At 43.9% G+C, this 15,229-nt stretch overlaps 1 protein-coding gene across 1 annotated transcript in view; it reads left to right on the top strand.

Annotated features, from left to right (window-relative positions):
* ITGA11 (integrin subunit alpha 11) overlaps nt 1-15,229 on the top strand; it is a 90,233-nt gene that overhangs the window by 27,083 nt on the left and 47,921 nt on the right. The window contains exons 3-6 of the mRNA XM_079953001.1: nt 9,500-9,609; nt 10,923-11,014; nt 12,323-12,437; nt 14,268-14,395. Coding sequence (XP_079809127.1) covers nt 9,500-9,609; nt 10,923-11,014; nt 12,323-12,437; nt 14,268-14,395 — 445 coding nt within the window. The remainder of the gene's footprint in view (nt 1-9,499; nt 9,610-10,922; nt 11,015-12,322; nt 12,438-14,267; nt 14,396-15,229) is intronic.

The following is a 15,229-nucleotide window of genomic DNA, read 5'->3' as shown; positions in this document are numbered from 1 at the left end:
ATGCAATTCTTTCTAAAATATGCTTTTTTGTATGGCATTTTCACCAATATATGCACTTTTGTGCACATTTTACCATGCTGTATGTATTTTGGTACACATTAATTGGCTGGAGAACTATTCTGCAAAATGTAGAGAAGCACAAATTTCAAAGGACGGCTGTGTTTCAGTTTGCGTCCTGTATCAGAAAGTGTGAATTAGGTTGATTTGCATTTACATGTGAACTGAATCAGATTTCTTCCCCATCCCTAATATGCTTGCCTGCACCTGCTCATTCTTTCTTAGAAATGAAATGCTGGTTTTCCCCATTCTGAAATGGAAATAGCTGAGTCCTCATCCATCAATCCTGGCTTCTTTTCCCTATCGATATGAGCCTAGACATTGCCAGGGCCTGAACAAGGAAAGGCTAATTCATTTTCCACATGGCCTCGGTCTGGTTTCACAGGTGTTAGTTAGCACAGCTCAGACGTTGTTTGCTGACTTTGTGGTCATGGGGCGGCCTGCATAGCTACTCTTCCAAGCTTGTTTTCTCACAAGGCCTGTGGCTCTTTTCATCTTGCAAAACCCCAAAACCTCTTTCCCAAACCACAAACAGTTCCTTCACTAATAAGGCTGTAAAAAGTGGCAGGGAGGACCATGTTTCTGCGCCCACCGACTTGGGAGCAATTGAAATCAGTAGGGCTCGATTCCAAGTAAACAGGCATAAGCTTGGGCTCAATGCTCAGAGAGGGCCTGAGCTTGGAACTGGAGTGGAAAAACCCAAAACAATGGAAAAGCAAACTACTTTGAGCTTGTAAGGGAAGGGAAAGTGGGAATTAAAAATGAAAGGTGGTTACAAAGGAGAGCCACAATTATGACCTGTATGGTACATAGAATCATAGAATTGTAGAGTTGGAAGGGACCCGGGGGTCACATTTTGCATCTTTAGTTGTGATTCCTGCATTGCAGAGGGTAGATTAGATAACTCTCTGGGTTCCTTCCAACTATTGAATTCTGTGATTCATTTTCTGTACACCCACAAAAAGAATACCTTGCCAACAAAGGTCCGTATAGTTAAAGCTATGGTTTTCCCGGTAGTGATGTATGGAAGTGAGAGGTGGACCATAAAGAAGGCTGATCGCCGAAGAATTGATGCTTTTGAATTATGGTGCTGGAGGAGACTCTTGAGAGTCCCATGGACTGCAAGAAGAACAAACCTATCCATTCTTAAGGAAATCAGCCCTGAGTGCTCACTGGAAGGACAGATCCTGAAGCTGAGGCTCCAATACTTTGGCCACCTCATGAGAAGAGAAGACTCCCTGGAAAAGACCCTGATGCTGGTAAAGATTGAGGGCACAAGGAGAAGAGGACGACAGAGGATGAGATGGTTGGATAGTGTTCTCGAAGCTACCAGCATGAGTTTGACTAAACTGCGGGAGGCAGTGGAAGACAGGAGTGCCTGGCGTGCTCTGGTCCATGGGGTCACAAAGAGTCGGACATGACTAAACGACTAAACAACAACAGCAACAACAAAAAGAATCACCTGAGACAGGCAATAGGATGACTACATGCTCCACTGCAATTGTGGGAGAGACAGCTGTAAGGGCTATTTCTAAAATTCATCATATGTTTAAGAAACAGTTTCATTTGATATATTATCCTGCAAGGAAACCTTTGCATAAGAATGTCTTACAGCAGCAACTGCATCCCTGTACTGATCTGAACACAGCAGACACCTGTGGAAATGCAGGTTCAAGACCCCTAATCACTGTCTATTTGCTGTCTATTTTATTTTAGGGGAAAGCTGGCTGAGCCAGCGGGGTTGGAGCAGGGGGTGGAATTGACTGAAAGTGATAAGCCCCTAATGTCCTTTTTCAAATCCAGCCTATAAACGCAATATAACACCCTGCCCTGGAATTCTCTTTGCAACGCCCATTGGAAGAATTCCAATTTTTGCTCAAGTCTTGTGGATTTTTAGAGGCCCATTCCAAGTGAGCAGCCATGTTGTTCCATATCACTAAAGAATTGTACCAGAAAGGCTGGGGAGTGAATCCCACACCCACACACCAGTGCACATAATACTTACAATATTATTTAATGTCTGTCTGTGTGTGTGTGTGTGTGTGTGTGTGTGTGTGTCTGTGTGTCTGTGTGTCTGTCTATCTATCTATATCCCACCTTTCTCCCAAGCTCGGATTCAGTTGCAGCTTCCAATGCTTACATTACAAAACACAGATTTTAAAAAATCAAACTAGTTAAAAAATAGTTAAAATACATCAGTTAAGCACACGATACCCCAGTATATGCAATTTTGTACACATTGCTTGGCTGGAGAACTGCGTCACAAAATTCGGAGAAGCTGCGAATTTCCAAGAACCGTGTGAAATCAATAGCAGAGTGAAGATGACATATTGCTTCAGATAGTGTGAATTGAGTAAGTTCACCTTTAAATTGAAACTCAGTTGAATCCAGGGGTGGGTGGGTGGGTGGGTGTTGGCAACCCCCTCCTTTCCAACAAAACCCATTGAAACCCTCCTTGTGACCCACTCCCTTTCTCAGCTCTCATTTGCCGCCCAGCCCCATCTTGAATAAATTAGTGGCTCCAGAGCTGCTGCCGGAGATTAACTGTTCCATTGATTGCAAAGAACGAGCTGATCTTCTGTTGTTTCATGTCTGCTTTTCCAAAAATACCCGTTTCTTTTTTCTCTCCCTGGTGTCTTTCACATTAATCACACATATTTTTTGGGAAATGCAATATACGTGTGTATTTTAAACATGTGTAACTGTATAGCTCTTTCCCCCATCGGTTTATTATTTCAGTGAGCAGCTGATTAGATGTAGAATCGAAATGCCAATGAAATTCAGGAGGTCTTTGCATTTTGGCTGCTGTTATTGTTCACTTCTGCCCGTGGCTCCAGGAACCAGGCCTGTCTTCTTTTGTAGACAAAGGAATATTTAGGAATAAGTGACAGTTGCAAGACGGAGCAGACATCAGTGAAATTTGCCCTGGAGGGCATAGAGACCTTGTCCTTAGCCAGACACAGTTCCTCAGCCTTTGACACACTGGCACCATGCATTTAAAGTGCTTTGCTATCACTTTAAATACCTGGGATCTGCAGTTTATTAAGGGTGCTAATAGTTGTTAAAGTAAAGGTAAAGGGACCCCTGACCATTAGGTCCAGTCGTGGCTGACTCTGGAGTTGCGTGCTCATCTTGCTTTACTGGCCGAGGGAGCCGGCGTACAGCTTCCGGGTCATGTGGCCAGCATGACTAAGCTGCTTCTGGCAAACCAGAGCAATGCACAGAAACGCAATTTACCTTCCCGCTGGAGCGGTACCTATTTATCTACTTGCACTTTGACGTGCTTTCAAATTGCTAGGTGGGTAGGAGCAGGGATCGAGCAACGGGAGCTCACCCCGTTGCGGGGATTCAAACCGCCGACCTTCTGATTGGTAAGTCCTCTGTGGTTTAGACCACAGCACCACCCGCGTGGTCCTTATTCGCCTCGCAGAGCTACATTTCCTAGAGTTCCCTACAGCCCTTCCCTGAGCGTAGATGCTGAAAATATCTGGCTTCAAAGTCCAAAGAGCCAAAATAAGAAAAGTGGTTTTTATTCTCTGTCCATTCATTGCATGCTACACAGCGACTGGAAAAAATAACCAGACCCATCACAGCTGGTTTGGTTTTACGCTAGATATTTAAGACAAAACAGGGGGGAAACTACATTAATTCTGCAGGGGGGGGGCTTTAAAACAGCCATGCTTTGATGCCTTTACAACAAAAGAATCTGGTTTTGTTATCACTCTGAGGTGTCTAATTGGCAAGTGGGGTTTTGCAAATGATAAGCTTTGCTGCAAGCAAGATTTGCTTGGAGGGTCCAGCAACCAGCTAGTAATTCACACCTCAAGCACAGCACAGGTTTCCTTCAAGGAATTCAGCCTATTCTCTGGCACTCAGATGCTCCTAAGTAGCCAATTACATCAGCCAGGTGAGCTGATGACTATCTAGGTCAGGGCAATCCAACTTTTCATACCAAGTGGGCCGTGAAAGTACTTCAACACAGAACCCACAGGCCACATGCTGCCTTGTCACATGGGGTGGGGGAATGAGCCCACAATTTGGTGCCCACCTCTTTCCCAAAGCTGGGAAGCTGCTAACTAGGCTTTGGGAAGGAGGAAGGGGGACTCTAGGACCCTGCCAGAGCCTTCATGCCTCCTTCCCAAAGCCCAAGACCTCACTTATCTGGCTCTGGGAAAGCAGTGAGAGTGCAATGGGGGGGGCACTGAATGTTGCCAAAGGCCACCAAAAGAGGTCTTAGCCCTCAGGCCACGCACTGGACCACCCTGACCTAAGTCCTGCCGTTGATCCAGAATGTTTTCCCCCGTAACTTGTCATTTCTTTCTATAGTTTTAATTGATGCTTTTTAATATTTCATATTAAGACCGCTTGATAAGGTTTGCCTGAAAAGAAGTATATAAATATCTTAAATAGACTTTTTTTTTGTTCATGGTGAATACTAAATAATGCATACGTTCACAATTAATAACATCATTAATTGTCCTACTTTTGGTAAGTTGGCTTGTTGTTTTTAAGTATTTTTCATTTCATGTTTCTAGACCCTAAGAGTGTGGAAAGTAGGATTAGCGAGAGCACTTCTGACCAGAAGACAGTATCTCCTGGCCCTTGTGTGTTGTGATTTTTCTGCCTTACATGGATTTGATTGATGGTGACATTTTATTGGACATTTTATGGTTTTAATATGCCACTGGCGGGCAAAAGAGAGGCATATCAATATTGTGCTGATGATTATGGTTTCTAGGTGGTATCAGAAGCAGTAAGATATGATATTTAATGAAGTTGTTGTTGGCATCTGCCTGTCTCGAGAGACAATGAAGTACACCTCTGGGGATGAAGTCAAACCGCTGCATGAATGAAGTAATTAAATAAACATTGATTGTTTAAATATTATTACTTTTCCCTTTGCTGTGTAAGTGTGGGGAACTGCTGTGCTCTTCCTCCACAGTCAGAGGCAATAATGCTTCTGTAACTAGTTGCTGTGGGTTAAACCACAGAGCCTAGGACTTGCCGATCAGAAGGTCGGCGGTTCGAATCCCCGCAACGGGGTGAGCTCCCATTGCTCAGTCCCTGCTCCTGCCAACCAAGCAGGTCGAAAGCACATCAAAGTGCAAGTAGATAAATAGGTACCGCTCCGGTGGGAAGGTAAACGGCATTTCCGTGTGCTGCTCTGGTTTGCCAGAAGTAGCGTAGTCATGCTGGCCACATGACCCGGAAGCTGTACGCCGGCTCCTTCGGCCAATAAAGCAAGATGAGTGCCACAACCCCAGAGTCGGTCACCTTTACCTTTACCTAGTTCCTGGAGACTACGGGAGAGGGCTCTTGTGCTCGAATCCTGCTTGCAGGTTCCCTTAGGCATCTAGTTGGCCACTGTGAGAACAGGATGCTGGACAAGTTGCCCATTGGCCTGATCCAGTAGGCTTTATTTATGTTCTCTGACCTAGCATGAATTAGGGAATCCATAGCAGGGGGTGAACTCTGGCCCAGAAGAAAGCTGCATTGTGAGGCCCACTGATGATAATGAAAGGAAACTTGGCATAAGTCTCTTAAAATAGTGATAATCCAACAGCCACCTTTGCAGAGTCTTCTCCTTTCCTGCAGGGCCCTTCATTTCAAGAGGGAATGGATTGGATATCCAACAACATTCTGTGGTTGTCTCTAGAATTTTAATAATGCTGCCTAAGCAAGCCTAAACTTCTTCCACCCAATTCCAGAGGCATCACAATTCCAAAGCTATATAAAGCATTAAAAAGTGAGTCATTCAAGCTTAGAGCTATGGTGGAAACCAAAACCTATAACAGTCATGACAATGAAGGAGGCAAAGTCCTAAAATGAAAGGAAGCCACATAATTTTTTTTCTGTCTTTCTTGGACAATGACACATTGCTTTCCATTGGGGTTGAACTTTAAGTTTTTAAAGAGCGGTGGTGATTGAGCCTCATGGAAACTTAGCGTCCATGGAAATATTTCCCCAGTTACTTTGAAGGTGGAGATGGGGATTAGCTGCTGCAGATGTCAGAGCCTTGACAACTGCATTTGAGGAATTCTTCACGAGGTGTGTCAACACGGCTTGTTGAAAACTTTATCTCCTCTCCTCCTTCACTAGCTGGCTGGACGTCCTGTTTGCAATTCGAAAATAAGATGCTCGTTTCAGTTGCTACCTTTGCAGCCTGGTGGTGATGTTGGGATTGGGTTGAAAGCAAGTGCATTTTGATTTTCGCTTCTGAGTAAAAAGTAATCCATAATGCCAAGGCCTGTGGGGAATCTTTCCCGGAGGTTTGTCCTACGTCAGGACTTCATGACATTATCATCATCATCATCATTGGGGCAGGCTCAGTCTCAGAGATGAAACTGAGAAACAGTCTATCTATCAGTCCCTTACCTGCCACTCTCTTCTGGAAACAGAGAGCCTGGACATTTCCAAAGGAAAGAGCTCCAGAAAAGCTGCCTAGCTTGAGCATAGCTAGATCCAGAGGAACAGCTGGTGGTGGTCCCTCATGGATTCCAGATGTGGCACATCACTCCATACAGAGGCAACCCCGATTGATTTCCTGCAACAACACTAAGTAGAAGAAACATTCCTTGGTAGGGCTTTTGCATGAATGATGGATGTATTCCAGTATTAGAGCCAGCCCTACCATTAGACAAAGTGAGGCAGCTGCCTAAGGCAGAAGATACTAAAGGGAAGAGAGTTATAGGGCCAAACTGTGTGTGCACTCTCTGCCCTAAGCTAGCCTGCTGCCTTTGAGTGTGGTGTAGGATATCATAGAATCATAGGATTGTAGATAACAACAGCAGCAGCAGTTGTAGAGCTGCCAGGAGCTCCAATGGTCAATCTCCTGAAATGCAGGAACCACAGCTAAAGAATCCCTGACAGATGGCCATGCAACCTCATCTTAAATACCTGCAATGGCCCACCTTCTGAGGTCATCTGTTCCACTGCAAAACAGCTCTTACCCTTAGAAAGTTCTTCCTAATGTTAAGTATACCTGAAGGAGCGTCTCCACCCCCATAATTCAGCCCAAACATTGAGGTCCAGCTCCAAGGGCCTTCTTGCAGTTCCCTCACTGCGAGAAGTGAGGTTACAGGGAACCAGGCAGAGGGCCTTGTCAGTAGTGGCACCTGCCCTGTGGAACGCCCTCCCATCAGATGTCAAGGAAATAAACAACTGACTTTTAGAAGACATCTGAAGACAGCCCTGTTTAGGGAAACTTTTAATGTTTGATGTTTTATTATGTTTTAAATATTCTGTTGGGAGACGCCCAGAGTGGATTGGGAAACCCAACCAGATGGGCGGGGTATAAATAAATTATTATTGTTATTGTTATTGTTATTTATTATTAAGTCAGAATATATTTTCTTGTCATTTGAATCCACTGATTTGGGTCCTGGCCTCTGGAGCAGCAGGAAACAAGCTTGTTTCATATCTTGTGCTTTGTCTCAGGCAGCAAAATGTCTTATTTATTTATTGACATTTTTAGTCGCCTTTAGGTCTCATACTAAAGAACATATATATATATATAAATACATTATAGAAAAGACAAGAAATCATATGAACATATAACATATTAGAAAAAGCTGTGTGCCCCCCATATTAGAAAAATATTAGAAAAAGCAATGAGCCTTGCTTGCTCCTCTCCTGTCTCTACCATGGGACCAGCCTTGGGCCAGTCCTCTCCAGTAGCATACAATGATGCGCTCTAGCAGCATCAAAAGCAGGTCATGAGCAACAGAAGGCAGCACACTCCATGGGAAGCATTCAGCAAAACAAGCCTGCCCAGCTTGTACAAGTCTACCCAACCCCGAGAGGGTACTAGTGGGTGGTACCTCATGTTCTTCTGGGTGGGGAGGAAATGCTTGACTGGATTCCAACCCCTGGTTCAGATCCCCCATCAAAGATAAGGGGGACCTTCCCTCTAATCCACCATGTAATATATAAAGACCAACTCTTGTTTCCAAGAAATTACACTGACTGATGTTGCTTCCTGCTCTGCATTGAAACTCTTTTTTAATCAGCTGATATATTTAGTCCCCAGACTCTCAACTACTGCCAGATTTCGATCCGGGTGATTTGAAAAAGATCTCCATTCCAAACAGGAATTAGTCATTGTTTAGATTTCTTTATGATTCCCGGCTGTTGTGGGGTTCTGCTGGAGTTGAATGAACTCTGTCCTTAAATATTAAATGTGGTTGGGGGCAGGGAATGCATCTCCTCTCTTCTCTCATCCAAAAGTGACTGCAAGCATCCTCTAAACTACAGCATGATGTGGTCTAGCAAGGCAATAGACAGTGTCCAAATATTGGAAGGTTTGGGGAGGCTGCTTGTTTCTTAAGGGGAACTGCACACTTAACTGGACGGAAGGTTCAGTGCAAGGATGGGGAACCAGATGAACTTGGACTCTTGACTCTCATCAACCCAAGCCAGCATGGCCAATAGTGATGATGGGCATTGGAGTCCGTCAACAGCTGGATTGCCACAGGTTCCCAGCATTGGCTTAGTGCATGGGCCCTATCCAGAGGTGCATACACAGCACACTTGAGATATTTATTATCTGTCCTCTACCAAACCCAGACAACGTATTTTCAGTTCACCTTGGTTTAAAATGTAAACCTTTTTTTGAGGGTGGGGACTAACGTGGCCTGTGGCCTGCAAGTTAGCCACCCCTGGTTATATCCAATGCTAGTTCTAATAAGAGAATACCCATTGGAATCAATGGACACGACTACAATTATAGAATTGCAGAGTTGGAAGGGACCCTAGATAAGTGTTATCTAGTCCAACCCCCTGCAACGCAGGAATCTCAGCTGTCTAAATTAGGCCCGTTGATTTCAATGGGGTTTCCCTGAATTGGCTACAATGCATTGCTATTTGGTGCAATACTTTCATGTGCTTAATGTATCTGGATTACCAATGTTTTATGGATAGTTCCTCCCCCCCTTTATGATTTTATTGTCTAAATTATGCCAATGTGAAGGCTGAATGAATGAATGGTATAATGTTTTGGGGTTGGAGCAGACTGCAAGGAAACGGTGGTCATTGTAAGCAATTCCTATGCATACACTCAATTAGGAGGGTTTCTATGCTTGTTTGATTTTTATTATTATTGTAACATATTTTTAAATAATGTAAGCTACAACTGACCATGAAGGACCAACAAAGACAATACAATAATGCAGTGCTGCTTCTTTTTATTAGTTACAGTTATATGGTTGTATATTGTCTCGGTGTTTGACGTTCCAAAACGTCAGAAAAATACTCCATCGTTCTATACAATTTTTTAAATAGTTGATCTTTATAAATTATTGTGTCTATTACAATATTCTGTATTTTGTTAGACCGTTCAGTGATAAGGCTTTTCAGTGTTTGTGATCAAATGTGTGATGTTCAGAAATGGCCAATAAAAGACCTCCTCCTAACCCCCCCTCCTCAAATTTTTGTTTCCCTCCAGGCTGGTAGTCGGTGCCCCTTATGAGACCAGTGGGCAACAGAAGACTGGAGATGTCTACAAGTGTTCGGTGAATGGTGAAACCAACAGCACCTGTTCCAAGCTCAATCTAGGTAAACCCATGGGATAAAATCTACCACCTTGAGGATCTTTTCTATATGTGCTCCACTGAAATTGCTAAGGGTCATTCAAAGGCCCACATGTCTTCACATCCATAGCTACCAGTGACTTCTCTGAGTGGTGCATAAGTAAGAAAGATTGCCACTAGATCAGCTCTATTTCGTCTTTAAGCTCTACCCTTATAGCCCTGGAACATTTTTCAGTGGGAAGTGAAACCAGCAGGCCTCTATGAAATGCCACTCTTGTTGGTTAACATGATTAAAATGAAAAATAGATATGGTAAAATAATAAAAAAGATAATTCCCAGGATGCCTCTATCCAGGTTTGGGGCAAGTATTGTTTGGTGAGAGAGCCCTAGGAGAGAATTAAAATAACAAAACATGCTGCAAACCTAAAATTGTTCCTAAAATTCCCCACTTCCTTTAGCATAGAAAGAGACCACATGTTTGGTAAGCTTAAAATTGTTTACTTATAAACTCTTCAAAGGTCAGATTCATGTGTTTTTCCATACAGCAGCAACAAAACACAGGCAGTATAACTTAGGTTCCAAAAATGGTAAATGTTTCTAAATAATTTGCATAGAAACACAAAGATGGCTTGCTTTAGTCCCACAGTCTAAGCTTGGAGCATCCAGCTTAGACCTCCTTACTGGCAGAGTTCACATGGAGGAATATGAGAGAACAGAGAGCTTGGCAACCCTTCCTCCTAAGAGGAGGGGAAGTGACCTAGCTAAGCCTAGCAAGACAGCTTACTCTATGGTCTTAACCCCTTCATGCATTAATTAGAGTTAAGCATGCTGGTTAAGCATGTAAGTGACCTAACAGCATGGTGGCAACCAGCTCTGAATGTTCCTTTTCAGTTTCAGACTGATGCTGTTTTAGACTGATGCTACCAGTTAGCCAAGTTCTCAAGTTCAAAGGGGGAGAGTAAGTGAAGGGAGCTGCCTTTGACCGAGTCAGACTATTGATCTATCTAGCTCAGTATTGTTTACACTAACTGGCAGCCATTATCCAAGGTTTCAGGCAAGAAACCTTTCACAGCCCTACCTGAAGATGTCAGGATTTGAACCTGGTACCTTCTGCATGCAAAGCAAATGCCCTGCCACTGAGCTATGGCCCTTCCTGCAAGTGCACAATGCTTTCAGTTTTATACATGGTCTGATTGCTGCCCCTCTTCCTGAAAAACCAAGCATTAAAACTGGTAGAGGGAAATGCAAAGAGTTTGCACAAACACTTTCTGAAGCTCCCTGTTCTACAGCTGTTCCTCCTTTCCGCTACATGCCTAACTCTGGCATTCTTTTCCCAAGGAAGAGTAACTCTTTCCAATGTGTCGGAGCGCAAGGATAATATGCGTCTGGGTCTCAGCTTGACCACAAACCCCAAAGACAACAGTTTTTTGGTAAGGAATGATTTGCATGTAGGCTTACATATGCTCTCTGAGTTGCTGCCGTCTTCTGTCGTGACAAGCCTAAGATTCATTTTTAACCCCAACCTGCACCACAGGACCAAGTTTAAAATAAAAATAAAAAGCTACATAGTTCCATCTTTCTCATCCTCGTTCCACCTTCCACCTTCTCTTAAAATAACACATTTAGAGTGGAAGTTAACATGGTGATGGCAATGTGACACACACACCCCTCTAAATTTGTGTGTGCCCTATCTTTATATGATACCTGACTCACCCCTGGACAGTTAAGTCGAGTTGAATTCAACCATGGGGTGCTGCGCTCAAGCCAATGATCTACAGCAGACGTGACTAGTCCCTTTATTTTATTTTATTTTGGGTTTGAGGGTTGCATTCAGTCTTGGGGAACCTTATGGGGGCCATTTGCCTATGATAGGTTCAGGCAGCACACATTGTTGTGCAGACACACAGAGCTCGCCCACCCCCAGTCCTCCTCTTTCCACTCTTCACAGAATCAGTCCAATGACTGGGGGAATAGGAATGAGGAAGAAATCCAATTCAGTTTGCATTTAAAGGCAAGTTTACCTAATTCACACTTTCTGGAATATATGTAAACTGAAACATTAGCAGCCCTTCAAAAATTCATGCTTCTTTGGATTCTGCAATGCAGTTCTCCAGCCAAGTAAAGTGTGCCCAAATGCATATCCTAGGGTACTGTTTGCATAACAACTCATCTGTTAGACATACAGTGGTACATCAGGTTACATACACTTCAGGTTACATATGCTTCAGGTTACAGACTCCGCTAACCCAGAAATAGTGCTTCAGGTTAAGAACTTTGCTTCAGGATGAGAACAGAAATTGTGCTCTGGCAGCACGGCGGCAGCAGGAGGCCCCATTAGCTAAAGTGGTGCTTCAGGTTAAGAGCAGTTTCAGGTTAAGGACGGACCTCCGGAATGAATTAAGTACTTAACCCGAGGTACTACTGTATACACACACACACACACACACACACACACACACACACACACACCCCTACAGATAAAGTCAAATTGGCAGATCCATCCATCTCTACTGAGAAGACCATCCCAATCTAGGCACTGTGCTGGAAGGAGAGGTTTAAACTTCACAAGAATTCTAGCCTGTATCACTTTGACTCCCTTTTTTTAGCCTTCTGGGCCTGGCTAAAACATCTAAAAGAGACTCCTGGCATGTCCTGTGTCCTGAAGAATTTATCCCAGCAACAACCGACAGTAGCAGTTCTAAAACCTTCCTCCCTGTTTCGTTCCCTCCTTCACACAGGCTTGCAGCCCTCTCTGGTCTCATGAGTGCGGAAGTTCTTACTACACCACAGGAATGTGCTCCAGGGTGAACTCCAACTTCAGATTCTCCAAGACTGTGGCTCCAGCGCTCCAGAGTATGAGAATGCGCCTGCTATATAGACCTTTCTCCCTCTCTCCCTCCCCCTTCTTCCTTCCCTCCCTCCCTCCCTCCCTCTCTCTCTCTCTCTGCCAGAGGAGGGGGTTTTGGTCTCTAATGCCTTCAGCACCACTTTGAGGGAGGGGGGCTAGGAAACTCTGCTTGAATGGAAGCAGGACAGCAAAGCGAATTTTGTGGGCCGGCAACAGTAAAAATTGCAGCAGCGAAGCATAGACACCTTTTCCTTCCAGACCCAAAAGAAAGAGAAAAGGACATGTTTTGGATATCTATGACTTTACATTACAGGGTGAAAACAATGTAGTTTTTTGATAAAAAGAAAAGTTCCTACAGAAGACTATTGGTGTTGGGTCCACTTCTCAGTATGCTATAAGTTAGGAGAAGGTTACTCTAGCTTCAACCTTCTTTTACTGCTTCTCAAGCAGTGCTCCCCCTACGGCCCCTTTATGGGATCAGGTATATTGCAGAGGCCCAACCCCAATGCCCCAGTGAGTTGTATGTGATGTTGCCCCTTCCAGAAACTGGTGGAATCCAGGTGTTCCTATGCCATGCCAGAGGGGCACACAGCCTTACTGTAACAATAGCTGTTTCTATATAAAGCCGTTAACAATCTGAGACCGGTTTACCTGTGAGAACGCCTTGCCCCATATATGCCCACTTAACTGCTTTGATTGGCAAAACTGGCACTATTACAGGTCCCAGATCATCCCTGTTCTACATTTGTAAGAACTCGATCTTTCAGTGTGGCAACAACTACGCTTTGGAACTCCCTGCCTATTGATATCAGGCAAGTGTCTTCACTAGACTCTTTTTGGTGCCTGCTAAAAACATTTTTGTTTAGACAAGCCTACCCAGATGGGACACGGGTGGCACTGTGGGTTAAACCACAGAGCCTAGGACTTGCCTATCAGAAGGTCAGCAGTTCGAATCCCCGTGACAGGGTAAGCTCCCGTTGCTCGGTCCCTGCTCCTGCCAACCTAGCAGTTCGAAAGCACGTCAAAGTGCAAGTAGATAAATAGGTACCACTCCGGTGGGAAGGTAAACAGTGTTTCCATGCGCTGCTCTGGTTCATCAGAAGCGGCTTAGTCATGCTGGCCACATGACCCAGAAGCTGTACACTGGCTCCCTCTGCCAATAAAGCGAGATGAGCGCCACAACCCCAGAGTCAGTCACAACTGGACCTAATGGTCAGGGGTCCCTTTACCTTTACCGTTACCTTTACCCAGATGTTAAGAAGGTTGGTGCGAGTTTTAATCTGTAGTTAGGCAGTTGTTATTTTAACTTTTCAGACGTCTTAATTTATTGCTGATATTTTTTCTTGCTGATAGTTTTCTCTTTTTTGTATACTGCTTTAAATGTTTTAATTTTTTTTTAAAAAAAGAATCAAGCAGTGTATAAATTTTATGAAACAAATAAATAAGTATCACTATAATTTCTGCAGCTCCCTCCTAATAATCCTGCGAACTGTACTTTGCTGAGGTGCTGAGGCTTTTTTATCCTTCGCCTCCACGCAGAACTGCAGTTCCCAGAGTTTCTTGAAATGTATAAAACCAATTAAACATGTAATATAGATATATTTGTATATACCCTTAGGGAACCTCAATAAAGAAGAAACACAGCAGAACCCAGGAGATAAGATTTCAGAACAGGAAAGGAGAAAGATTGGCCTAAGATTCAGGACTTTCTTGCTCCAAAGGAGACAAAGAATATATATATATGTATATATATATGTATATATATTGGCAAGCCTTTATCCGCTTCCTGAAAGTAGCCAAGATCTCTTAATGATCTCCTGCCTGTTCTATCGCAGGATGCCAGACATACATGGATATAATTATCGTCTTGGACGGTTCCAACAGCATCTACCCCTGGGTGGAAGTACAGAATTTCCTGATCAGCATCTTGGAGAAATTTTACATTGGACCAGGCCAAATACAGGTGAGAAAACACATGTGAGGAATTTCTCTCATATCAGCACATCCTCATCTTTTGTTTTATAGCTTTTTCCATGCTGGCGTGCTAGGAACCGTCACCCTTGCCAGCGCACCGTGCTTTTCTTCAAGAATCAGTCGAATATTGTTTGCATTTGAAAGAGATGCTACCCAGGACGAAGCAAATGCATTGGGCTGCTTTGGGCCAAGGGAGCAGGCAGGGGTCTGACCTCTGGCAAAAGATTTTGCAAAAGTCAAACCTTTGGGATGAATCATAGAATCGTGGTGTTGGAAGGGAACCCCAACAGTCATCTAGTCCAGCCCCCTACAGCACATAGTTAAACTATGGAACTCCCTCCCACAGGAGGCAGTGATGGCCACCAACTTGGGTGGCTTCAAAAGAGGACTGGACAAATTCATGGAGGAGAAAGCTATTGATGGCTACAAGCTAGGATGGCTATGCTTCTGAATACCAGTTGCTGGAATGGCAGGAGAGGAGGGTGCTCTTATGTTTGAATCCTGCTTGCCATTTTCCCACAGGCATCTGGTTGGCCTCTGTGAGAACAGGATGCTGAACTACACGGGCCACTGAACTGGTCCAGCAGGTTCTTCTTATGTTTTTATCGCAGGTGTAATATGTGCAACATATCAGATGTAGAATCATAGGACTGTAGAGTTGGAAGGATCGTCTGCTCCAGCTCCCTGCAATGCGGGAATAAGAGCTAAATGCAGGAATCATGTGTACAGTATAAGACATTATTCACATAGCAATCTGTGCTATTAAGCACTTTATTTTGGTAAATATGTATTGTATTAATAGTGTATCAAAATATATTAAAGC

The sequence above is a fragment of the Podarcis cretensis genome, assembly GCF_951804945.1.
Source record: "Podarcis cretensis genome assembly, chromosome: 14".
NCBI classification, from domain to species: domain Eukaryota; kingdom Metazoa; phylum Chordata; class Lepidosauria; order Squamata; family Lacertidae; genus Podarcis; species Podarcis cretensis.
Note: the sequence above shows the minus strand (reverse complement) of the source record. Positions and strands in the feature narration are given on the sequence as shown.